Raw genomic sequence first — 27,905 nt, forward strand, 5'->3', positions numbered from 1 at the left:
ATGTTCATGCATGTCGTCATATGTTTCTGTGTTAGTTTTACGCCATAAGTTTGTAATTAATCGTGAAAAAACACACAAAAAATTGTTTGTTTACATCTCGCTGCACTCGGTGACGTCAGACCGAGACGAGGTTCGCCCAGCTGACGTGGCGCCAAATGTACAATGACAGTGACGTCACACTGTCGATGACGTCACGGCATTCCGGCTTAGGTCTCAACACCAAAGCTGCCTGCTGTTTTCTCGGCTAAATACCATATCGGTAATTCACAGGGCAGCACAATGCTGGCTTCGCGACATATGCAAGTACAGCACAGGCCTCATGTGGGCGATATCGATTAACAAATGGAGATGTGTTGCATATTATTGCTGCTGAAATTTAAAAAGTAATATTTCTGATTGGCGAGATATTTATTTTCTCTCTCCCATTTCACCATTTCAATCAAGCTACTTCCCAGCGGGCGACACCTTCTTTACACTCTCGTCTCACGACTGACCAGATTCCCCCGATGAATTCAGAGCTATAGATAGGGTTTGGGTTATTTGTTGTTTTTCACCCAGGGGCAGGATGCCAGAGGGATATATATTTCCCTCCTCTTCAAACCTCACTTTGAAGTCGAATAAAATTCAAAATACATCAGACACGCAGATACACTTCACAGTTTTGTATACTGTGAACTTTCCGCCATATTAGATAGTGATTACAAAATCACATTTCACATGTAGCCCACCGGCAATGAGACGCCTGTTACATTACGCGTATTTCAAACTCAGCTGTGATACATACATCCTTGAATTCCTCATACATTTTAGAATCAAATGACACATGGTCTCTGTCACCAATACAAAGTGCCGAGATCAAATCAAGCAAAATAAGTTAGGTGTGAAAACAACGCTGTGCTCGAAAAACTGCACTCGTTTGAAATGTAAACAAAGCTAAATACGTATTTTACAGTGCAGCATTTTCCCCCTTTTTAGCTATCCATTCGTCTATTAGTTCAGAATATGCATGAGAAGAGAATTATAGGAAGAATTAGAGAATTACAAATAGATACATTGCTATGATTTGATATTTTTCAATAGAAATTACTTGGGAGTGTCAAAGTCAATATTATAAGTTCATATTAACAACTTCATTGAATAGCCGTTTCATTTTATTTTAAAACTTAAACTGAATATATTACTTTAACCAAATGGATATTTTGCGTTAAAATATACGCACACATTTCCAGGAGAATTGTCTTGGTCTTGGAATAGTTTTTTTAGGTCGTTTGATAAACACAACAGTGATATCTAACGATTCGCAGGTGTGCGTTGTCACAAACGATTTACGAATTATTCCTCTCGTTTTGTATTAAACAAATAAAATGTTCATCTCTTTCTAAATATTGTGATCACAGGATATTAAACTAATTACTTTATTTCTCCAAGAATTGTAAAAAGTGATTAGGGGAGGTAAATATATATTAATCAAAATACCATTGTCGTCTTTCTCCGACGCTGTCAAAGATATAAAACCAGCCATGACATCAAATAGAACGGTGTCATGTTTTAAATATTTCATTACATTTGATCACAAGGCTAGTACTCCATTAATAATGGTGCAACATAAGCCAAATTACACTTGACCAGTCAGAAGAATGTTGTGATCTAAGGATTAATTAACAGCTTACATAGGGCCATTCATTTCGCTATTACTTCTTTTTTTATTAAATAAGTTTCATCATTTCTTACGGTAATATAAGGGAGTATACAGTTTCAATATCGATATTTGTGTTGGAATAGTTTGGTTACTCGTGAACAAAATACCACGAAAATATACTGTCCTTACCCACATCTAATGCTCACCAGGTGACCTGAGTTTAAATAAACTGGAACTAAGCATAGCTGAGTTATGCCCCCTTTTCTTTTTTCGTGTGTAACCTCCCTGTCGCCTTTTGACGTCATAGAGAAAAATCAGTTTTCGTCATTTACGGCAGGCTAATTTTTGCATTAAATGTATGTCAGGCAGACAGACAGACAGACAGACACACAGACAATTTATTCAATAAAAGCCACTGGCCCAAAATACATACATATGCAGGAATACATAAAGCCTGCGCAAAATGATATTTACATTATTTACATTTGTTTTTGTTTTTATTCTTATAAATTCGCAGTGGATTATTTACTATTTACCTTAAGTTGATGAGCTTTGGTTAAGAAAAATAGATATTTTATATAAGGTATCATATGCATCTGAGGAAATAATAGAGATACAGTTACCGTATTCGACGTAATAAGCGCCCCGCTCTAGTAAGCGCCCATGGCGATATTTGCTAATTAGCACCCCTTCCGATTGATCAATGTACACAAGACTTATTGATTCGTGTATAATACTCACTCGTGTGTTATATGCACCCTTAATTGTGGGCAATTAAATTCTGGAAAATATATCTCTCGTGTATGATACGTACATACTTTTCTTTTGAATCATTTCAGGCTGTCAGCATAATCTACTGTACGAAATTTACAATTTTTCAACTCTGTTTTTGTTCTCAGCAAAATTATATTCTAATAAGAGCCCACTATTTCGAATTTTGAGAGCGCCCCGGGCGCTTAATACGTCGAATACGGTATTTAATATATTTATCTAAACGTGCATTACCGGAGCTGTAGGATTCACAAATTATTAATAAGTTTTTCTTCATATAGTTAGGCATGGTATCTTCCAGTATTTACTGCTATTGGAAAGTTACTTAAAATCCTTTTTAAGTGAGATGGAAGTGGTGAATTTAAGTAATATTCAACATTTAGTAGCGATTTAAAATGTTTATAGGAATGAGTCAGATAAACTGTTCACATTTACAATCCAGGTTTGCTGCAAGTTGTCAAATAGTCTCTGTTTAAACATGGAAATAAAAACAATCTTATCCCCAACTTCTTGTGCTATCCATGCATATCCAAATCCAAATCTGAATAAAATAGTTTTAATGTGTGTGGCCCAGGTGGTGCGACCTGAATCATCCAGAACAGCTAGCATCTTGAAACACTGATATATGGTAGTCTCTCTGGGCCCAGGTGGTCCAGGTGGTGCGACCTGAATCATCCAGAACAGCTAGCATGTTGTAACACTGATATATGGTAGTCTCTCTGGGCCCAGGTGGTCCAGGTGGTCCAGGTGGTGCGACCTGAATCATCCAGAACAGCTAGCATCTTGTAACACTGATATATGGTAGTCTCTCTGGGCCCAGGTGGTCCAGGTGGTGCGACCTGAATCATCCAGAACAGCTAGCATCTTGTAACAATGATATATGGTAGTCTCTCTTGGCCCAGGTGGTCCAGGTGGTCCAGGTGGTGCGACCTGAATCATCCAGAACAGCTAGCATCTTGTAACACTGATATATGGTAGTCTCTCCGGGCTCAGTTGTATCAGCCTGCACCAGTACTTCACAGCTATTGTCATATATATGTAAGCTGTAAAGGAGCTCTACCACACTCACCAAGCACCATCACATTACATGTGTTTCTTGACACTTAAAGAACTGATTTGCACACCTTAACTTGAATATCATCAATGATTTAGCTGTAATTAACACCCCAGATTTCAGAGCCATAGCACAGGATAGGAGTTACAATACTATCAATAATTTTGAATAAATCTTTGCATGGAATATCTGCAAGTTTCTTCTGATATCTATTTATGGCAAACACAGCTTTGAACTCTGAGCAGCTAAACATGTTTGAGCCTGGGTCCACACAAGTTTGGGGATACATAATTCCTAAATATCTGTAAAATGGAACAACATCAATGCTTTCACCATAAAATGACACAACTTTCACAACTTCTTAGGGGACCACCATTTCTAAATACCATTACTTTTGTCTTCTTCAGAATGACTTTCATACCAGTTTGTAAACAGAATAAGTGTAGAGCATCAATTTTCTTTTGTAGTTGAACTGCTGAATATGATACAGATGAAACATCATCTGCACACATTATTGCAGAAACATTTTTAAAATCTTGTGATATAAAAACACCCTCTCCTCCGCAGTCTTCAAGTTGAATTAAAAGCTTGTTTATGAATAGTATATAAATAGTTGTGGACTCAAAATACAGATTACATTCAAAATATTCCGTTAGTACAGTTGAAGCCCTTACACAAGCACACAGACTTAGATACATTGACGAAATTATATTGAACAGTTTACCCTTCATCCCAACATCATGTAGATTATCATGTCTTATGGTGTCAAATGCCTTTGAAAAGTCAACAAAGCGGCAGTAAAATCTCCCCTTTCTTCTCCCTGCATATTTTGGAGTCATTGGCTGCAGACTAAAAATGTTGTCAATAGTTGAATAATTGGACCTAAATCCTGCTTGTAGTTCATCAATTATGTTATTTTTCTCACAAAAATTCTTAAGTCTCCAGTTTATGATAGAGGTAAATATTTATCAAAAAAGGTTATCAATCAAGGATATTCCCCTGTAGTTGTTTACATCATGCTTGTCTCCAGACTTAAAAAAGAGGGCAAATGATACTTCTATTCCAAGCATTTGGAAACACACCATTGTCAAGTATTTCATTAAAGAGAGCAGTCAATGTAGGTAAAATTATATTTTTTGTATTCTTGAAATATTCAGAGACAATACCATCAGGTCCTGGTGATTTATTATTTGCAAGCTTTTGGATATGTCGTTCAGCTTCTTGATTTGTTATAGGTTGATTTAAATCTTCATGTGCCGGGGTATCATCAGTTACATAATTATCTGTGTCTGTTGGTGGAGGTCAGATGGGTTTATTTTCTGAGTGGAGGAGGGAAGAAAAAAGTGCTTCATCCATTCATCAGTTCTAATTCCAACTAGCAATTGTGATTGTCTCCCTTGCTTTAACAATTTCGAGAATAATTTAGGATTAGCTCTTGATTCAATTAGTTTTTGTTGCTGTTGATTTTGATAAGATTGTCTTTTAAGTGCAAAAGTCTTCTTGAGTTTAGAGAGCAACTCCCTGAACACACTAATATCTAAACAATAGTCTCTATGTCCTCTCAGGGCACAGAATTTTTCATTCTTTAAGTTTTCAAGTTCACTGTCCCACGAAGGTGGTTGACTGATCTGTCTAGATTTATTATTGGTTGAAGGAAAACAGTAAATTCTCTTGTTTATAAATGCTGCTTCTTGGTAGACATTCACAAGTCCACAGAGTGCAGTATTAACATCTTTTGAAATTGTCTGTTCAATTTCATCTTTGAGGAGGTCATACCAAGTCTTTAAACTTGGATTTAAAGACATCTTCGTTTTCTTCCTTCCATGGGTATTTGTACCAGGGATTAACTTCAAGTTCACTTAGCAGAGAATCATCATTGTTCTTGTTGACTTGTACATTACTGCAATCATTATGAGCAAAATTAAACCTGCAAAACACTGGGAAATGATTTGACTCGTCTCGCTCACCTACTCCAAAGTCAGATATACATGGAATGAGGCTAGGGGAAGCTATCATATAGTCAACGGTACTGGCATCATTGTGTGTAATGCATGTATATTCACCTTGCTTGTCTCTGTGACATCTTCCATTCAATATATGTATACTGAATAATTTTCACAATTCAACAAGTCTCTTACCAACATTGTTGCAGTTATCAGAATCTTTATTGTTCCTTGGTACTTCAAAGCTGTCAGTTGGGTAATCATCAATTTCCTTTTGGATAAAATCATTGTTATCTTCAGGTATGTAATCAAGGAAGGTTTTGGTCCTGGCATTCAAATCACCAGCAAGAAAGAGTTCCTTTTCTGGGTGATCATGTACAATCTCTGTCAAATAGTCCTCCAATACTGACATACCATCTCTTTTTTTATCCTCATAGATAGGCGAGTTGTCAGGTGATAGATATGTCAGAATCAAGATTGTATCCTTGTCAGTACCCAATCTTGATGTGTTAAATAAGAAAACTACTGTATTTCCAAAATGTTCATATATCCTTGTTAAATATCCATCAATGACCCACGATTCTCAAATAAAAATTGTCACACCACCAATGTATCTATCAAACTTCTTAGTTTTTACCCGAACACTGTTATATGAATGTATGCCGTTATACATACGCATATAACTCCATTTGGTATATAGTTATGTCATTCAGATATTAGGCAGAATTTTGTTCGCTCAGAGTTTCCGTAAAGCTGCTAAATAACAAAAATTGTCTCACAGTACTTTTACCAGTGGATGATAAAAAAGCGGCGAAATTTCCTGAATAAATTTTCGGACAACACTTAGCAGTATCTTTTGTTCAAACCGGATAAATATCTGCAGTTACATTTACACCATCAGATAGGAAATTTAATACTCTGCGTAATCTTATAACCGGAGGTAGCTCCAGTCCCGCATTAGCGCAATTGTCGCACAGCCTTCACTTTTCCGATCTTAGGAAAATGTGCGTCGGAAAAAAAACTCAGCATCCAGTGGGTTAATTTTGATTGTGTTTCCCATGTTTTAAGATACAATATGTATAATGTATACTGACGAGGCACGATGTGCTTTTCATTTGGTATCTATCAGTTTGTCACAAACGCTTTTCCGAATGTAACGGACGTTAAGTGAATTTGCCGATCGGCTGATACACAATCATGTTATCTAACAGTTGTAACATATGCAATCCTTTTATCTAATAGTTATAATATAAGCATAAATTTTATTTAAAGAGCAAAAATTTTAGTTTTTGTTGCGTATTTGATACGCTAGGATTTGATAAGTCTGCGTAGTTCAGTTTATTTAATGCGTATTTTACGCAAATACACAGCTTATCTTGAGCTCTGGAATTTACCTTTTTCTTTGGATCTCTGGATCGAGATTGCAGACCAACATGAAATCACTAGACCGGGTTCCTGTCTACCTAAACTAAATCGCGCTAACCTTGCGTGGCGCACCAACAATGGAACCAGTTTAATATAATCACCCAACTTCCCCCTTACATTCCTACTGTACCAATTATATGATAGTTGATACGAAATTGAATTCAAATTGACAAAGCAATAATTATTAGCTGAGGTAAGTGTATATTCGGCGTCACGGAAGTCATCACTTGATTATAAACAAAATGGGAAGAGGTGGGTCAGTGATTGGGAGTGATGGGTCAGTGATTGGACGTGATGGGTCAGTGATGGGGAGCGGTGGGTCAGTGATGGGGAGTGGTGGGTCAGTAATGGGAAGTGTTAGGTCAGTGATTGGGTGAGGTGGGTCAGTGATGGACTGAGAATCCTTCCAACCAAATGTCAGTCATGGGGAGCGGTGGGTCAGTGATGGGAAGTGGTGGGTCAGTGATTGGGAGTGGTGGGTCAGTGATTTGGCATGGTGGATCAGTGATGGGGAGTGATGGGTCAGTGATGGTCTGAGAGTGGTGGGTCAGTGATGGGAAGTGGTGGGTCAGTGATGGGAAGTGGTGGGTCAGTAATGGGGAGTGTCAGGCCAGTGATGGGGAGTGGTGGGTCAGTAATGAGGATTGGTGAGTCATTGATGGAGAGTGGTGGGTCAGTGATGGGGAGTGGTGGGTCAGTGATGGGGAGTGCTGGGTCAGTGATGGGGAGTGCTGGGTCAGTAATGGGGTGTGCTGGGTCAGTAATGGGGAGTGCCGGGTCAGTGATGGGGAGTGCTGGGTCAGTAATGGGGAGTGCTGGGTCAGTAATGGGGAGTGCTGGGTCAGTAATGAGGAGTGATGAGTCAGTGATGGGTAGTGGTGGGTCAGTAATGGGGAGTGATGGGTCAGTGATGGTCTGAGAGTGGTTGGTCAGTGATGGGAAGTGGTGGGTAAGTGATGGGGAGTGGTGGGTCAGTGGGAGGTGGGTCAGTGATGAGGAGCGGTGGGTCAGTGATTGGGAGTGGTGGGTCAATGATGGACTGAGAATACTTCCAACCAAATGTCAGTGATGGGGAGTGGTGGGTCAGTGATGAGGAGTGGTGGGTCAGTGATGGAGAGTGGTGGGACAGTGATGAGGAGTGGTGGGCCAGTGATGGGGTGTGGTGGGTCACTTTTCAGAAGTGGTGAAGCACGGAGTGTGTATGCGTGCCTTGAAGCAGGGAGTGTGTATGCGTGCCTTGAAGTAGGGAATGTGTATGCGTGCCTTGAAGCACGGAGTGTGTCTGCGTGCCTTGAAGCACGGAGTGTGTATGCGTGCCTTGAAGCACGGAGTGTGTATGCGTTCCTTGAAGCACAGAGAGTGTATGCGTGCCTTGAAGCACGGAGTGTGTATGCGTGCCTTGAAGCAGGGGGTGGTCACGCCCGCTAGTAATGTGATGTGTCATTGAACTGGAGCGATTTTAGATGTGCGTGCCCTTTGTCCATAACGTTGAAAGTTTTTTTTTCCTAACCCACTTCAATTCGGGCACCTGTCATGCCAATAGCGGATGCCGTATGACTGTCTCGAATCTATCTGTTGTGTAGTAGAGTTTCTTTTGTGCCTCGGTTTAGCTACCGTTTCTCGTTGGATGAAAAATCGTGTTATATAAAATGAATAAAATAATACATTTATCATCTAAAACTGATTCCTACAGGAGATATCGCTTGGGTTTTAGATCACGTGACATCTTCACTGCAGATATCGCTGCAATGACATTGCATCACAATTGTGTGCAGACCATTGTGACGTCATTGGCTACCATGGCGTCGCAATCGAATGACATCACTGCTTATTACTGTCTACAAACTGAAAAAGTTGGAAGAATGATGTTGGATGACAAATATAATCTCACCCTTTTTGTCTTTTGATATCAAATACTAGTATATCAACACCCGTTGTTAAAAGTGGAATAACTCCTAGGCAAAACCATACTCACTCACACACTTGAACCGCGATTCTCCATCACACAAGCCCATCTAGGTGTCCCCCCGCCGTGATATTGCTGAAATATTGCTAAAAACGACGTAAAACCATACTCACTCACTCACACCATCACCAATAAATAGAGTCGACCGATATGCGATGACGGCACTATTTGCAACCGACAAAAATAGTTACCTGATCGCATATGGGTCCTATTCACTTTGAAACCCCCAGGGAATTCCGGTTTAGGATGGGTCTTCAGCAGCCTCTGCTGGATCGGATGGTCAGGCTCGGTGACTTGATTGACGGCGTGTCATCCTACCCCGACGACGTGGATCGTTGCTCACAATATCAATCACGAGATTATCTGGTCCTGACCCGAGCATAGCGGGACTATATAGAATATATAGTCTGTTCACATAGCTGCAATATTGCTGAGTGCGGCGTTAAACAACATTTAAACAAGCTAACCAACGAAATAAACCACGGTTTGCAGCTGGTTCCAAAACAGGGAAAGCAACTGGTCGCTTGAGAACATGTGGCATATCATTGTGGGTATTGGCCCATGAATATCCGGGGTAGAATAGGTGTTCTTATGCTTGTCATAAGAGGCGAATATCCTTGTCGGTCAGGCTCGCTGCCTTGGTTGATGCATGTCATCGTATCGCAATTGCGTAGATCGATGCTCATAATGTCAATCACTGGATTGTCAGGTCCCGACTCGATTATTTTCAGACCGCCGTCATATTGCTGAAATATTGGTGAGTGCGGTGTTAAACAACAAAACAAACCAAAACTTGTGGCTGTTAGGCCAACTCATTACTTTGATGTTGAACACCGCATGGCGGCCACATGTGGCACACGTACTGAAAATGTACCGTGGCATACGATTACCGAATATACTTCTGACGGAAGTCATCGAGCGTACCCAAAAGTTTGGAAGACCTGAAGTTCAGGGAACTGGCGTTTTAACGAACTCAATTGTAATTCGGTTTAACCGTGAATCGTTATAAACATATATACAGCAGACGGACGGGACCAAGAAATAGTTCGTTATGTCCGTCACTTCGTTATAAGCGTAATTTATTGTAGTGAGTTTCTGAAAAACGTCACAACGGAATTCTCTTTCTGCCCACCACAACCACACCGCGACTGTATCGAAAATCTAAACGAGAACTTGTAAGTTTCTTTGTAGGATTAGGCAGCATTTTTAATGTGTGGTCGATGACTACCTCTACAAATGACGTTACACAATCCGCTGTAAAGAGGTACATGTCCACAGGACGAGGTGTATTCAGTGTAAAATGTATGCAAACCAGCATGTCGTAGCTTCAACAGGCAAACAGTAAGACGAGTGTTCCAAATTCACTCTTAAGAAATGAAGAGCGTTCACCTGCTTGATCAGTTCTCGTACAAAGACCAACGTTTGTGTTTACAAAGACACTCAATTGTAAGCTAAGTCCCTCCGAAAGCCGCCTTTATAGTCCGGAAACCCTTCTGTAACAGTCGCGCGTCTTGACAAAAACCTGTTGACAGTAGTGAGCTAGTTGGCGTCAGTAGTTCTTTGAGACTTACTATATCTAAATGCATGAACAGCTTTTCTGTCTTTGTACGCGACCTGTTCAACATTGTAACGTTCTAAAGCGTGAAGGAAATGACGGCCAAAATAAGTGGTAAGATATAGTAACGTTATATCCACAGTTTTAAAATATTTTCATGAAATCATAAGTGTGAAAGAATGTGTCTTTTGACTGCTGTTAATCCTAATAACAAGCTGCTCTTTGTCTATTCATGTTTCTAACTTACTGCACTGGCGCGAACCACAGAAGGTATAGGTACATACTTGGGTAAAATAATGTTTAGTTTAATACACCTTGTTTTAATGTTCTCCTGTTATAGAATCATGATGATTCCTTATTTACAGACCGCCCTGTGACACTACAGGAATCCTAAACTCCACTATTTACAGACTGTCCTATGATACAACATATATCGTAGACTCCACTATTTACAGATCGTCCTGTTATACCCCAGGAATCGTAGACTCCACTATTTACAGACCGCCCTGTTATACCACAGGAATCGCAGACACCACTATTTACAGATCGTCCTGTTATACCACAGGAATCGTAGACACCACTATTTACAGACCATCTTGTGATACAACAGGAATCGTAGACTCCACTATTTACAGACCATCCTGTTATACCACAGGAATCGTAGACTCCACTATTTACAGACCATCTTGTGATACCACAGGAATCGTAGACTCCAATATTTACAGACAGCCCTGTGATACAACAGCAATCGTAGACACCTCTATTTACAGACCGTCCTGTTATATCACAGGGATCGTAGACTCCACTATTTACAGACCGCCCTGTTATACCACAGGAATCGCAGACACCACTATTTACAGATCGTCCTGTTATACCACAGGAATCGTAGACACCACTATTTACAGACCGCCCTGTGATACAACAGGAATCGTAGACTCAACTATTTACAGACCGCCCTGTTATACCATAGGAATCGTAGACACCACTATTTACAGACAGCCCTGTTATACCACAGGAATCGTAGACACCACTATTTACAAACCGTCCTGTTAGACCACAAGAATCGTAGACTCCACTATTTACAGACCGTCTTGTGATACAACAGGAATATTAGACTCCACTATTTACATACCGCCCTGTTATACTGCAGGAATCGTAGACTCCACTATTAACAGATCGTCCTGTTATACCACAGGAATCGTAGACTCCACTATTTACAGACCGTCCTGTGATACAACAGGAATCGTACTCCACTTTTTACAGACCGCCCTGTTATACCCCAGGAATCGTAGACACCACTATTTACAAACCGTCCTGTTATACCACAAGAATCGTAGACTCCACTATTTACAGACCGTCTTGTGATACAACAGGAATATTAGACTCTACTATTTACAGACCACCCCGTGATACTACAGGAATCGTAGATTCCACTATTTACAGATCGTCCTGTTATACCACAGGAGTCATAGACACCACTATTTACAGACCATCTTGTGATACCACAGGAATCGTAGACTCCACTATTTACAGACCGTCCTGTTATACCACAGGAATCGTATACTGCACTATTTACAGACAGCCCTGTTATACCACAGGAATCACAGACACCACTATTTACAGATCGTCCTGTTATACCACAGGAATCGTAGACACCACTATTAACAGACCATCTTGTGATACAACAGGAATCGTAGACTCCACTATATACAGATCGTCCTGTTATACCACAGGAATCTTAGACTTCACTATTTAGAGACAATCTTGTGATACCACAGGAATCGTAGACCCCACTATTTACAGACAGCCCTGTGATACAACAGGAATCGTAGACACCTCTATTTACAGACCGTCCTCTTATACCACAGGAATCGTAGACTCCACTGTTTACAGACCGACCTGTTATACCACAGGAATCGCAGACACCACTATTTACAGATCGTCCTGTTATACCAAAGGAATCGTAGACACCACTATTTACAGACCATCTTGTGATACAACAGGAATCGTAGACTCCACTATTTACAGACCATCTTGTGATACCACAGGAATCGTAGACTCCACTATTTACAGACCGCCCTGTGATACAACAGGAATCGTAGACACCTCTATTTACAGACCGTCCTGTTATACCACAGGAATCGTAGACTCCACTATTTACAGACCGCCATGTTATACCACAGGAATCGCAGACACCACTATTTACAGATCGTCCTGTTATACCACAGGAATCGTAGACACCACTATTTACAGACCATCTTGTGATACAACAGGAATCGTAGACTCCACTATTTACAGACCGCCCTGTGATACAAGAGGATTCGTAGACTCCACTATTTAGAGACCGCCATGTTATACCACAGGAATCGTAGACTCCACTATTTAAAGACCGTCCTGTTATACCACAGGAATCGTATACTGCACTATTTACAGACAGCCCTGTTATACCACAGGAATCACAGACACCACTATTTACAGATCGTCCTGTTATACCACAGTAATCGTAGACACCACTATTAACAGACCATCTTGTGATACAACAGGAATCGTAGACTCCACTATATACAGATCGTCCTGTTATACCACAGGAATCGTAGACTCCACTATATACAGATCGTCCTGTTATACCACAGGAATCGTAGACTCCACTATTTACAGACCGCCATGTGATACAACAGGAATCGTAGACTCCACTATTTACAGACCGCCCTGTTATACCATAGGAATCGTAGACTCCACTTTTTACAGGCCGTCCTATCATACAACAGGAATTGTAGACTCCACTATTTACAGACCGCCCTGTGATACCCCAGGAATCGTAGACTCCACTATTTACAGACCGCCCTGTTATACCACAGGAATCGCAGACACCACTATTTACAGATCGTCCTGTTATACCACAGAAATCGTAGACATCACTATTTACAGACCATCTCGTGATACAACAGGGATCGTAGACTCCACTATTTACAGATCGTCCTGTTATACCACAGGAATCTTAGACTTCACTATTTAGAGACAATCTTGTGATACCACAGGAATCGTAGACCCCACTATTTACAGACCGCCCTGTGATACAACACGAATCGTAGACACCTTTATTTACAGACCGTCCTCTTATACCACAGGAATCGTAGACTCCACTGTTTACAGACCGACCTGTTATACCACAGGAATTGCAGACACCACTTTTTACAGATCGTCCTGTTATACCAAAGGAATCGTAGACACCACTATTTACAGACCATCTTGTGATACAACAGGAATGGTAGACTCCACTATTTACAGACCATCTTGTGATACCACAGGAATCGTAGACTCCACTATTTACAGACCGCCCTGTGATACAACAGGAATCGTAGACACCTCTATTTACAGACCATCCTGTTATACCACAGGAATCGTAGACTCCACTATTTACAGACCGCCATGTTATACCACAGGAATCGCAGACACCACTATTTACAGATCGTCCTGTTATACCACAGGAATCGTAGACACCTCTATTTACAGACCGCCCTGTTATACCACAGGAATCGTAGACTCCACTATTTACAGTCCGTCCTGTGATACAACAGGAATCGTAGGCTCCACTTTTTACAGACCGCCCTGTTATACCCCAGGAATCGTAGACACCACTATTTACAAACAGTCCTGTTATACCCCAGGAATCGTAGACTCCACTATTTACAGACCGTCTTGTGATACAACAGGAATATTAGACTCTACTATTTACAGACCGCCCTGTGATACAACAGGAATATTAGACTCTACTTTTTACAGACCGCCCTGTGATACTACAGGAATCGTAGATTCCACTATTTACAGATCGTCCTGTTATACCACAGGAATCGTAGACTCCACTATTTACAGACCGTCCTGTGACACCACAGTAATCGCACACTCCACTTTTTACAGACCGCCCTGTTATACCACAGGAATTGTAGACACCATTATTTACAAACCGTCCTGTTATACCACAAGAATCGTAGACTCCACTATTTACAGACCGCCCCGTGATACTACAGGAATCGTATATTCCACTATTTACAGATCGTCCTGTTATACCACAGGAATCGTTGAATCCACTTTTTACAGACCATCTTGTGATACAACAGGGATCGTAGACTCTACTATTTACAGATCGTCATGTTATACCACAGTAATCGTAGACTCCACTATTTACAGACCGTCCTGTGACACCACAGTAATCGTACATTCCACTATTTACAGACCGCCCTGTTATACCACAGGAATTGTAGACTCCACTATTTACAGACCGCCCTGTGATACCACAGGAATCGTAGACACCACTATTTACAGACCGCCCTGTTATACCACAGGAATCGCAGACACCACTATTTACAGATCGTCCTGTTATACCACAGAAATCGTAGACACCACTATTTACAGACCATCTTGTGATACAACAGGGATCGTAGACTCCACTATTTACAGATCGTCCTGTTATACCACAGGAATCTTAGACTTCACTATTTAGAGACAATCTTGTGATACCACAGGAATCGTAGACCCCACTATTTACAGACCGCCCTGTGATACAACAGGAATCGTAGACACCTCTATTTACAGACCGTCCTCTTATACCACAGGAATCGTAGACTCCACTGTTTACAGACCGACCTGTTATACCACAGGAATCGCAGACACCACTATTTACAGATCGTCCTGTTATACCAAAGGAATTGTAGACACCACTATTTACAGACCATCTTGTGATAGAACAGGGATCGTAGACTCCACTATTTACAGACCATCTTGTGATACCACAGGAATCGTAGACTCCACTATTTACAGACCGCCCTGTGATACAACAGGAATCGTAGACGCCTCTATTTACAGACCGTCCTGTTATACCACAGGAATCGTAGACTCCACTATTTACAGACCGCCCTGTTATACCACAGGAATCGCAGACACCACTATTTACAGATCGTCCTGTTATACCACAGGAATCGTAGACACCACTATTTACAGACCATCTAGTGATACAACAGGAATCGTAGACTCCACTATTTTCAGACCGCCCTGTGATACAAGAGGATTCGTAGACTCCACTATTTACAGACCACCCTGTTATACCACAGGAATCGTAGACTCCACTTTTTACAGTCCGTCCTATCATACAACAGGAATCGTAGACTCCACTATTTACAGATCGTCCTGTTATACCAGAGGAATCGTAGACTCCACTATTTACAGACCGTCCTGTGATACCACAGGAATCGTAGACTCCTCTATTTACAGACCGCCCTGTTATACCACAGGAATCGTAGACTCCACTATTTACAGACCGTCCTGTGATACAACAGGAATCGTAGGCTCCACTTTTTACAGACCGCCCTGTTATACCCCAGGAATCGTAGACACCACTATTTACAAACCGTCCTGTTATACCACAAGAATTGTAGACTCCACTATTTACAGACCGTCTTGTGATACAACAGGAATATTAGACTCTACTATTTACAGACCGCCCTGTGATACAACAGGAATATTAGACTCTACTTTTTACAGACCGCCCTGTGATACTACAGGAATCGTAGATTCCACTATTTACAGATCGTCCTGTTATACCACAGGAATCGTAGAATCCACTATTTACAGACCATCTTGTGATACAACAGGGATCGTAGACTCTACTATTTACAGATCGTCCTGTTATACCACAGGAATCGTAGACTCCACTATTTACAGACCGTCCTGTGACACCACAGTAATCGCACACTCCACTATTTACAGACCGCCCTGTTATACCACAGGAATTGTAGACTCCACTATATACAGACCGCCTTGTGATACCACAGGAATCGTAGACTCCACTATTTACAGACCATCATGTGATACCACAGCAATCGTAGACTCCACTATTCGAACCCACCACCAGCGGATCCAACACTACCAAGGGACGTAACTCAGCGGGACGGACACTCCTGTCCTAATTGCAAGACCCCATAATGGAATTCCTCCCGTGACACCTTATCCTTTATTTCACGTACATTTGTACCATTCAAAACAGTCATTACTGTCCAGACTATTGACGGTTGCCGCTTGCTTGTACCCAAACCCATTACCAGGACCACGCCCACGTAACTAATCACGTGACATCGTACTGGACTGCAAATAAACATACCTAGTCCACATGTACTTAGTCCACATGTAAAGTGCTGGGTATAAGGAACTATACACCCATGTTTGATGGTGGCTGAGACGAAATGGTTATTCGGTGATGTCCTTGATACGGTTTTGTTTGTTTGTTTGTTGTTTAACGCCGCACTCAGCAATATTCCAGCTATATGACGGCGGTCTTTAAAATAATCGAGTCTGGACCAGACAATCCAGTGATTGACATCACGAGCATCGATCCACGCAATTGGGATACGATGACATGTATCAACCAAGTCAGCGAGCCCGACCACCCGATGCCGTTGGTCGCCTTTTACGACAAGCATAGTCGCCTTTTACGGCAAGTATGGGTTGCTGAAGACCTATTCTACCCCGGAATCTTCACGGGTCCCTTGATACGGGTAGCATGGGCGATATTACATGCAATATAGCAATGAGCATCTCCCAACACGTCAGCCTAGCAATGTTTTGTTGACCTTGGTGAGGTACCAGCGTGGCTTGGTGAGGTACCAACGTGGCTTGGTGAGGTACCAGCGTGGCTTGGTGAGGTACCAGCGTGGCTTGGTGAGGTACCAACGTGGCTTGGTGAGGTACCAGCGTGGCTTGGTGAGGTACCAACGTGGCTTGGTGAGGTACCAGCGTGGCTTGGTGAGGTACCAACGTGGCTTTGTGAGGTACCAACGTGGCTTCGTGAGGTACCAGCGTGGCTTCGTGAGAAAGCCTTGTGATTAAAGCGGCCGCTCGTCATGGCAAAGGCCGGGTTCGATTCCTGACTTGCGAACAATGTGTGAAGCCTTTTGCTGTCACATCATTTTACAGTAGCTTTGTCATACATTGCCCTTGCCTGTAATATATGCGAGTGATTTTTTATTTGTTTGTTTGTTGTTTAACGCCGCACTCAGCAATATTCCAGCTATCTGACTGCGGTCTGTAAATATTCGAGTCTGGCCAGACAAGCCAGTGATTGACATCATGAGCATCGATCGACGCCATATGATGATGTGATTTAGAAAAAGACAACAATTTTAGTACATATCCAGTATCATTCGATGTTTCCTTCAGATTGAAAGGGGGTCACGTGTGGCCCAGTCATCTAAGGCGCCGCGATTTGCTTTACAGAGTTGCCTGCCTTGGGCACGCCAGAAACCTATAATTTCGGGTTCGAATCCGGGTTCGCCACCATCATGTTTCTAGGTTTGTCAGCACCATAACCGTGCTCGTGGGATTCACCAAAGATGTAAAAGTCTGAGACCTGCATCACTTAGGGCTTTCCTCCCACATAAAGCTGACACTTGTTTTTGCAAGTGTTTGTGACGGGTGCGCCCGGGGGGCAGGAGACGCTCCTTTTTGTCGCCCAAACCCTTGTATCATCACTATTTGATAGTTATTCATAAACACGTGCTTGTGATGCAGTTGGAATCGTTTGTTTTGTTTGGTTGTTTGTTTGTTTGTTGTTTAACGCCGCATTCAGCAATAGTCCAGCTATGTGACGGTGGTCTGTAGATAATCGAGTCTGGATCAGACAATCCACTGATTGATATCATGAGCATCGATCTACGCAATTGGAATACGATGACATGCATCAACCAGGTCAGCGAGCTTGACCACCCGATCCCGTCGTTCGCCTCTTACGACAAGCATAGTCTCCTTTTACGGCAAGCATGGTTTGCCAAAGACCAATTCTGAATAGAACAGTCGACTCTGCTTCAAGTAAAGACTTCTTATGATCATGGAGATTGTTTTGTCGCGTTGATTACCTCCACGTCTTACTGATTAGAGGAGGAACCACGAAAACGAAATTCACACATTACTTGGTGTTATATTTTCAGACATGGCGAGATGATGCTGAACACACACACGTCATCATAGTGTGTGCCAAACGCGATACATCCCGAACAAGGGTCACGTTCCGACTCCGCGGCGCTGAACACATACACGTCATCACAGTGTGTGCCAAACTTGATTCATCCTGAACAAGGGTCACGTTCCGACTCCGCGGCGCTGAAGACATACACGTCACCATAGTGTGTGCCAAACGTGATACCTCCCGAACAAGGGCCACGTTCCGACTCCGCGGCGCTGAACACACACACGTCATCATAGTGTGTGGCAAAAGTGATACCTCCCGAACAAGGGCCACGTTCCGACTCCGCGGCGCTGAACACATACACGCCATCATAGTGTGTGCCAAACGTGATACCTCCCGAACAAGGGCCACGTTCCGACTCAAGAGCTGAACACATACACGTCACCATAGTGTGTGCCAAACGTGATACATCCCGAACAAGAGCCACGTTCCGACTCCGCAGCGCTGAACCTTCCGATGTGTTCAATGTAAGGATCTGCCTCGATGTGTCATCGCTTCGAGGACAAATACGTCAGAAACAGATGCTTGTTTATATGAGATGAGGGATTTGAACCATTAACGTCGGTGTCAGCCATGGAAACGTTGGATGAAGCAACTGAAGACGTTGACGTGAGCGATGGTTCTGTTGGAACGGGTGAAGTCAGAAGTAGGCCAGCTGGCGATAATAAAACCGGAGATAACAGAAGTGAGAAGGGTGATGACGACAACGCAGGTACAAGGGAACAAGGTGATGACGCAGCAGAAAACATGACTACTGGGGATGATGAAGACGGCGTCATTGACCTCGCCCTCCAACCTGTGCTTCGCGACACCGTACACGCTGCAATGGACGATGACGTGTGTGAGCCGAGTCTACGTGACGTTGCTGTTCTCACTGTAAGCGACGTCACTGTCATCGTCTTCACGGATGCCAACAACTTCAGTATCAAATCTGTTTATGAAGAAGAAGATGAAGTGTGTACAAGTTATCTCGAGTTTGGTCACTTCCCATTACGACTAGCAAAGTTAGAGACCAACGTGGTGGCTGCCACTCTACCTTGGATTAAACAAATCGTTATCGTCGAGGCTATGCCTAGGTTGAATCTACTCCTGACTATCCCTGCAGGCAAGGAGTACTGGAGTATAGCCCCTCTGACTCCGTCAACATTTGCAGTCGGATGTCGATCTCTCTCTTGTGTTGATGTACTTGACGTGGGAGGGAATGTTCTCGCATCCTATACAAAGTTACCAACGCTACAGAAGTCTATACAAGTACCCTTCTACCTGTGTAGAACACACGATGGCAATATTCTCGTCTCAGACCTGGGGTCAAAGTCTCTCCTCTGTGTGTCTGCAGCGGGAGATGGTGTATTTCACTACACTCCAACTAAAGCCAGAGAACTGATCTGCTCCTCCAGCGTGACGACAACGCGCTCAGAGGACATCCTCATCGCCGACAGCGGCAGGGAGACTGTGGTGCAGCTGTCACATTCCGGCGTCTTCGTTAAAGACATCCTGACGTCACAGAATGGTATTGGGCGAGTGGTTGGACTTTTTGTGCATGGCGGTCACCTATATGTTGCCATGGAAACATACATCCAGGTCTTCAAATTTGGATGAACATTACGCATATATCAGTTCATCGTGTTCTCGACGGACAACCAGATAGTATTTAAACGTTATGAAAATGTGGGTTTTTTTCATAAAGGAACAGAATGTTTTTCGCCGATGCGTATTTTTCGAAAAAAATGTCCCTATAGTGCCATTATTAACACCAAGTGTCAAACACTTCGGCCAACACACTCATGTGTGGGGGCGGTGCGGTAGCCCAGAGGTTAAAGCGTTCGCCCGTCACGCCGAAGACACGGGTTCGATACCCCACATGGGTACAATGCGTGAAGCCCATTTTTCTGGTGTTCCCCGTTGTGATATTGCTGGACTATTGCGTCGTAAAACCATACTCACTCATGGATGAAGGAATGCCCGGCGCACCAAGAAGGACAAAGGGTCCGACGTTTTGAGAGCTAATATTTCAGTATATTTTTTCCCGATTTTCTTTCTTTTTAAACTTTTTATTTGTTTTATTTTTGTTTTACAGTAACGCAAATTACACATATAGTAAAAACACTTTAAGAGAAGAGTAAATGACAGCTTGACCAGTACCTGTTGAAATATCCTATATAATAATTTACATTTGCAAAGTATTTTGTTAGTAATTAGCATTGAGTAAACTCAAATTGGATATTTGTGTTCAGTTCTTTTGTCAAATAGGAGTTTTTTAGATTATGGTTATGCTGTTTATGAGCTTATTGTTTTTTAAGGTATACCCGAATAAAACGTTTTCTTTTGACATATGAATGTTTATTTTCCCTTTAATCCAGTTTTCCATTTTGGACCAGATTGGGCGTACCTACTGACATTCCCAAAATATGTGTAAAATCGTTTCTTTATCAGTTGAGCACTAGCTACACAAGTCACTGTCGTCGTATCCCATTTCATTAAGGGGGAAATTTGTGGGTAGAATGTGATGTAATATGTGGTATTGAAACCGCTGAAATGTGCATGACTTTGAACACCTAAACGGTATAAGATTGTAATGTTTACAACCTGCTCAATCTCATTGAAATCAGATCTTAATTCTCGCTACCGCTAAACAAAGATCTGAGGACATCCCATTAGGGGTCGCGTCAGAACGACCTTTCATCCAACCAATCAAGGCGTCGCTTACCAGATCATTAAAGTGACAGTCGGAATGTGATTTCTAATCATGCAACTTCGAAAACTTTAACATGGGGTATTCCGAACGATAGTTATAGGTATAACGAATGAATCCATACAATCTAGACCATATATTTGCCATTCCAGAATGTTATTTTGTTCAGGTTTCAAATTTTCAATCGAGAATTTGTCAAAATATGTTTCGAAGCGTAGTCGCCAATTTGAATTTAGTGCCGTAAAGCACGAGAAAGCTGGCTTATGTCGACTTCTTGTCAGTCCTTCCATTGGTCGGTCAAAATTCGCGCAAGGTCGGTCTGACGTGACCCGTAATGGGATGTCCTCAGATCTTTGTTTAACGATAGCGAGAACTAAGATCTGATTTTAATGAGATTGACAATCTGCTTCGCAAATTTCACTTCTGAGCAGTAATTCCCATTTTTGAAAGTGTTCATTCTTAGTAATTTGTTTGTTCAAAAGTATTTTACAGAAATATTAAGAAACTTTCATGGCTTTTAACAGATCAAATAAATTAATGGTAAATGGGGAGCTAAGTTTCTTCAGCTTCAGAATGCCCGGGTTCCGATAGTATTTTTTAATAGATTGAATCAGAATAAAGATAATTAATATGAATGTTACATCTCTCCATGAATTGTAGAAATGAGTGAAAATGTCCCATTGTCAATAAAATCATAAATACATATGATGCCTTTTGTAGACCCTGATTGGTTGACAGCCGTTTCCTTCCCCACGTGCATGTTATCAGTCAACCAGACATTGTGTGAAAAATGCCACGACAGGAATATTACAAGTTATACCAGGATCACGAGGGGTACCGGGGTTTATGTGTCCCGCGTTAGGTTATATACCACGAGCTGGAGCCCTTTCCCGAGCTGCAGTCGGGAGAATAAATGCTGAAGATAACGGTGAATGATCGGACTTAAAGCTAGGTTCTGTCTCCGTTTTTAATAGACGGGATCATATTGTGAGATACTAGAAAATAGCCAAGACGAGCTGCAGTCGGGAGAATAAATGCTGAAGATATCGGTGAATGATCGGACTTAAAGCTAGGTTCTGTCTCCGTTTTTAATAGACGGGATCATATTGTGAGATTCTAGAAAATAGCCAAGACGAGCTGCAGTCGGGAGAATAAATGCTGAAGATATCGGTGAATGATCGGACTTAAAGCTAGGTTCTGTCTCCGTTTTTAATAGACGGGATCATATATTGTGAGATTCTAGAAAATAGCCAAGACGAGCTGCAGTCGGGAGAATAAATGCTGAAGATATCGGTGAATGATCGGACTTAAAGCTAGGTTCTGTCTCCGTTTTTAATAGACGGGATCATATTGTGAGATTCTAGAAAATAGCAAAGACGAGCTCTTTTTAAAGGGGTGATTTGTCTCCATGTATATCGCTTAGCAAACGGGTTAAGTTCCCTCCAAGCGTCTTCCAAGTCCATTTCAGTTCCCTTTCTCGTGCTTTCGGATTATTTACCTTGTTATAGTCATACGAATCTAACGAGTAATTTTAAATAATAACATTCCAATCCCAACAATGGATAATGTGAACAATTGTCGAGATCTTATACTGTTGTCAATCTCATCGTAGAAAAGGGGCGGTCGGGTAGCCTAGTGGTTAAAGCGTTCGCTCGTCACGCCGAAGACCCCGGTTCGATTCCCGACATGGGTACAATGTGTGAAGCCCATTTCTGGTGTTCCCCGCCGTGATATTGCTGGAATATTACTTAAAGCGGCGTAAAACTATACTCACTCGCTCACTCATCGTAGAAATCAGTATCATCATGGTTAGGTCCATATATGGTAATGATGCCAAGTTTATAGTCAATAATCACTATTTCCATGATAAGCATATTACCATTTTGGTCACATTGTATTTTTTAAAATTTGAAGCCAAAGTTTCTTGCACATTAAATTGCGATACCTCTGAAATTTCATTGTAAGAGCTGAAATAACACAGATTATTGTTCCATTCTTCCTTAATTCTTCATCCAGAATTGGTTGTTTTTTTCCGAAAAGACTTAATGTTTCAATAGGTTTGGGTCATGGCAAGTCAGTTACTGAGTGAGGTTTTACGCCGCTTTTAGCAATATTCCAGCAATATCACGGCGGGGGACACCAGAAATGGGCTTCACACATTGTACCCATGTCGGGAATCGAACCCGGGTCTTCGGCGTGACGAGCTAACGCTTTAACCACTAGGCTACCCGACCGCCCCGGGTCATGGCAAGGATAGACAAGCGAATATAGACACGTTCGAAACAAATATATACACGATGATGCAATGCATGGTGCTCATGCACGGAAATATGAATGATACGGTCTAGATACGGGGCTAGAATCTGTGTGACCTATGTAGGAGGCCAAGGTCACAGGTGATTGTAAAGTTGTTTCTTATAAATGTTTTGAAATGCTGTGGACGTATGGGAGCTATTACACCTTGACATTCGCCATGACCTTCTTCTGGTATCTCAGGATTTATCAAGCTGTGAAGAACGGGTCTTCAGCAACCCATGCTTCCTGTACAAGGTGCTGATGCTTGTCGTAAGAGGTGACTAATTGGATTGGGTGGCCATGACCAGGCTCACTGACTTGGTTGATGCACGTCTCCATATCCCAATTGCGTAAACCCGTGAAGACTCGGGGCAGAATAGGCCTTCAGCAACCCATGCGTGCCGTAAGAGGTGACTAACGGGATCATTGTGGCTATAGACCCATGAATATCTGGGGTAGAATAGGTCTTCTTATGCTTGCCATAAGAGGTGACTAACGGGTTTGGATGGTCGGGCTCTCTGACTTGGTTGATGCATGTCATCGTATCCCATTTGCGTGGAACCTTGCTCATGATGTCAATCACTTGATTGTCTGGTTCAGACTCGATTATTTACAGACCGCCGTCTGGAATACTGCTGAGTGCGGTGTTAAACAACAAACAAACCTCTGATTGAAACATCGTCGGATCGTAGGTGAGTGAATGAGTGAGTATGGTTTATGGCCGCTTTTAGCAATATTCCAGCAGTATCACGGCGGGGAACACCAGAAATGGGCTTCACACATTGTACCTATGTCGGGAATCGAACCCGGGTCTTCAGCGTGACGAGCGAACGCTTTAACCACTAGGCTACCCGACCGCCCTCGGATCGTAGGTGTTCAGACATCATCTTGATTACTCGCGCTATAACAATTTTAAGGGAGTGGCGTCACACAGACATTGTAAATACTCAGATGGTGGCTTGTTTTTAACATAAAGTCGTCTTTTATAAGTGAGTGAGATGTTTTACTGTTGTTCTTGTGATTAGCGAGAAAACTTCGAATGTTCGAAGTCCGAATACCCATAACACGGGGATAATGTTTATAGAAAAAAAACGTATGTGTTCGATTCCAAATTCAATTAGTGCGGTTAAATCTCTGCTCTAAAAACACAGTATGCTTGACTCTGAAATTACCCGATTTTGAATACTGCAGCACTGCTCAACTAAAGTTGGGCGATTTGACGCCGGTCCGTTTTGACTGGTGTCCAACGCAAACTAAGGGAGATAAGCACAGTTGAATTGCATACACCAACATCCGGCGGGAAACAGCTGAGACGAACAGAAAGAGAACAGTCACACATCTTCGTATATCATCTAAGCGAGGGCTTGACAAGTGCATTTATTCACCCAGGTTTAGTATCGGGGTGCTTTTTATGTAGAATACCTCTGCTGGCAACTGACGGTCGCGCATGACAGTGTCGTTCAGCCAAGTGGTTATAGGGCACTCGCAGGCTCCGAACACGGCCCGAGTGATAGATCTGTACTTGCCATGCTGGATGCAACACATCAAAGATGTTGAACTCCCTGCAGTGTCGCAGCCAGTGCAGGAGATGAGTGTAAGATCTTACTGATTCGCCTTGACAGGGTCAACGTGAGCTTTTGCAATTGGAAGTCGTCTGTCCGCTAAACCGATTAAGTGGCCATGCAGACAGTCTTGCACCATGACTGTGGAATTTATATTTTTTAGGCGTTTTATTTTACTAAAAGCCTTGTCAAGTCTTGATCAAACAGACCAAGTCTAGAAGTGTAAAAGACTCTTTAAAAAACACCCCAAAAACCAACATGTTTTCATTGACTAAGTGTTAGTCTAACATGCAGATAGCACAATCATTTGAGACTCGTGAAGGTCCGGGGTAGAATAGATCTTCAGCAACCCATGCTTGCCTTAACAGGCAACTCTGCTTCTCGTAAGAGGCGACTAACGGGATCGGGTGGTCAGACTTGCTGACTTGGTTGATGCAGGTCATCATATCCCAATTGTATGGATTGATGCTCATAATGTCAATCACTAAATTGTCTGATCCAGACTCGTTTATTTACAGACCACATTCATATAGCTGGAATATTGCTGAGTGCGGCGTTAAACAACAAAGAAACAAACAAACAAACATAATAACCGACCATTCCTCAACTTCAACAAGTATTCCTGCCACAAACATAATTGTACGCACAGACAGGAACATTATAAGTTGAAGATCCGGGTTACAACAGTTCAGCAACCCATGCTTGTCATAAAAGGCGACTATATTTATCGTAAGAGGTGAATAACTGGATCGGGTGGTCAGGCTCGCTGACTTGGTTGATGCATGTCATCGTATCCCAGATGCATGTATCGATGCTCATGATGTCAATCACTGGATTGTCTGTTCGGGACTTGATTATTTACAAACATACATAATATGGCTAGAATATTGTTGAGTGTAGCCTTAAACAAAAAACAAACAAACAAACATGACATCTAAATAACATTTTAGAGCATCTGTCCAAACCTTTAAGAAACCAAAGTTCCTGGAGCCACTTTACTGTTATAGTGGCATTAAGCATGGCTACATGTCACTTGAAATCTGTTTAAAGCAAGATTGCTGTTTAAAGTAACATAAGCATCTTGAACCAAACTCACTCCCTCTTTCCAGAATGGCTCGAACTAGAGCAGGCAAGCCAGGAAGTTGGCACGCAAATTCATCCGATTGGAGTATTAAAAAGAAGAAAAGGAAGTCGAGAAGGAAGCTAAAAAGGAAAAATGCTCTGTCTGGGAGGAGGATGAACGTCCCCTCCCAGCAGCCGTGGCTGCCGTATATGTCCCCCATGGACATGGACTTCATCACAGGGTTCGCACACGGGAGCCACCATCATCCGCAGGTCATTGACCTGGACGACCTGGAGATGTCTCCTGATGAGATGGACGATGAAGTCATGTTCGGGACTCTCAGGGCAGACATTGTGGGCATACAGTACTACAGGGGCATGGTAGGTGTGACATACAGTACTACAGGGGCATGGTGGGTGTGACATACAGTACTACAGGGGCACGGTGGGTGTGACATACAGTACTACAGGGGCACGGTGGGTGTGACATACAGTACTACAGGGGCATGGTAGGTGTGACATACAGTACTACAGGGGCATGGTGGGTGTGACATACAGTACTACAGGGGCACGGTGGGTGTGACATACAGTACTACAGGGGCACGGTGGGTGTGACATACAGTACTACAGGGGCACGGTGGGTGTGACATACAGTACTACAGGGGCACGGTGGGTGTGACATACAGTACTACAGGGGCATGGTGGGTGTGACATACAGTACTACAGGGGCACGGTGGGTGTGACATACAGTACTACAGGGGCATGGTGGGTGTGACATACAGTACTACAGGGGCATGGTGGGTGTGACATACAGTACTACAGGGGCATGGTGGGTGTGACATACAGTACTACAGGGGCATGGTGGGTGTGACATACAGTACTACAGGGACACATGTACAGTAGATGTGGGCATGTAATCTTTTAGAAATCAGGGAAAATTTCACAGAAATATCATTTTGAATTAATGTTTATTTTTGGTGAAGACTCTTCTGCAACAGTCACATATTTCCTGAAGACTGGTTGAGGTGTCACTCCTGTAACGGAATACATCTTTCCTGTAACAATCTTTCCCTCTTCAAGTGTCACAATGTGACAGAAAACATGGTTGTACTTTTCACAAACTACGGTACACTGGGGTTATAACAAACTCCAAGGGGTCACTGACCTTAGTCCGTTATAAACACATATGCAGCATACAGCACATGGTCAGGACCAAAAAAAAAGTTTCGTTATACATGTAGTTTACTGTATATCCCAGAGCTCCAGATAAGCTTTTGGTGTTGTGGGTATTTTACCCATGCATTTTAAAATCATTGGGTATCAGTAGTTCTATCTGCCTATTCAAATTTCTGTTATTTACCCACTAGTTTTTACACATGTGGGTATTTAAGTTAAATATTTTAAAACACTATTCATCTAGTCCCTGCAAACTGCAGTCGTGTGGGTTCGAGAGCTTTATAGGACTCAAAAATACCACGATACTTCCACAAGAAAGTGTGATGGCAAATGATCATGATGTAACTGTCATCGTGGAGTTTGGCAAGGTTGACGGAATGCCCGTTTATAATTTCAAAATAAGTTGCTGATTTGCTAATCGAATACGCAGGGTTACTTCACAATATTTTGATGATACGCACAAATTTTATTTTTGTAGCGTATCTGTAATGTTCGTTGCGTATTTGATACGTTTGGATTATATTTTACTGTGTATTTCTCCATTTCTGATGCGTATTTCACGCAGATACGCAGCTTATCTGGAGCTCTGTATCCTATTGACAACCTCTCATTATGTATTTAAATGATTTAGGATGTTCTTCCTGTGACAATGACCTTGTTGGTCACAGATACAATTCCTGTTGTATATCAGCTCAAATATTTAACAAAAACATGCTATCAGGTGGCCCAGTCGTCTAAGATGCCGTAATTT

At 42.3% G+C, this 27,905-nt stretch overlaps 2 protein-coding genes across 2 annotated transcripts in view; both read left to right on the forward strand.

Annotated features, from left to right (window-relative positions):
• The first annotated feature begins 10,360 nt into the window (after window positions 1-10,360).
• LOC125379170 lies at window positions 10,361-20,704 on the forward strand. The gene is made up of 2 exons (XM_048395311.1): window positions 10,361-10,467; window positions 18,330-20,704. The coding sequence occupies exon 2, from the start codon at window positions 18,941-18,943 to the stop codon at window positions 19,964-19,966; it is 1,026 nt and encodes a 341-aa protein (XP_048251268.1). The 5' UTR covers window positions 10,361-10,467; window positions 18,330-18,940; the 3' UTR covers window positions 19,967-20,704.
• Window positions 20,705-24,636: 3,932 nt separating this feature from the next.
• LOC124124690 (helicase-like transcription factor) overlaps window positions 24,637-27,905 on the forward strand; it is a 74,482-nt gene continuing 71,213 nt past the window's right edge. Inside the window, exons 1-2 of the mRNA XM_048395310.1 lie at window positions 24,637-24,743; window positions 26,026-26,359. Coding sequence (XP_048251267.1) covers window positions 26,027-26,359 — 333 coding nt within the window. The 5' untranslated portion in view covers window positions 24,637-24,743; window position 26,026. The remainder of the gene's footprint in view (window positions 24,744-26,025; window positions 26,360-27,905) is intronic.

Source organism: Haliotis rufescens, unplaced genomic scaffold, assembly GCF_023055435.1.
Source record: "Haliotis rufescens isolate VD_foot unplaced genomic scaffold, xgHalRufe1.0.p SCAF_14, whole genome shotgun sequence".
NCBI classification, from domain to species: domain Eukaryota; kingdom Metazoa; phylum Mollusca; class Gastropoda; order Lepetellida; family Haliotidae; genus Haliotis; species Haliotis rufescens.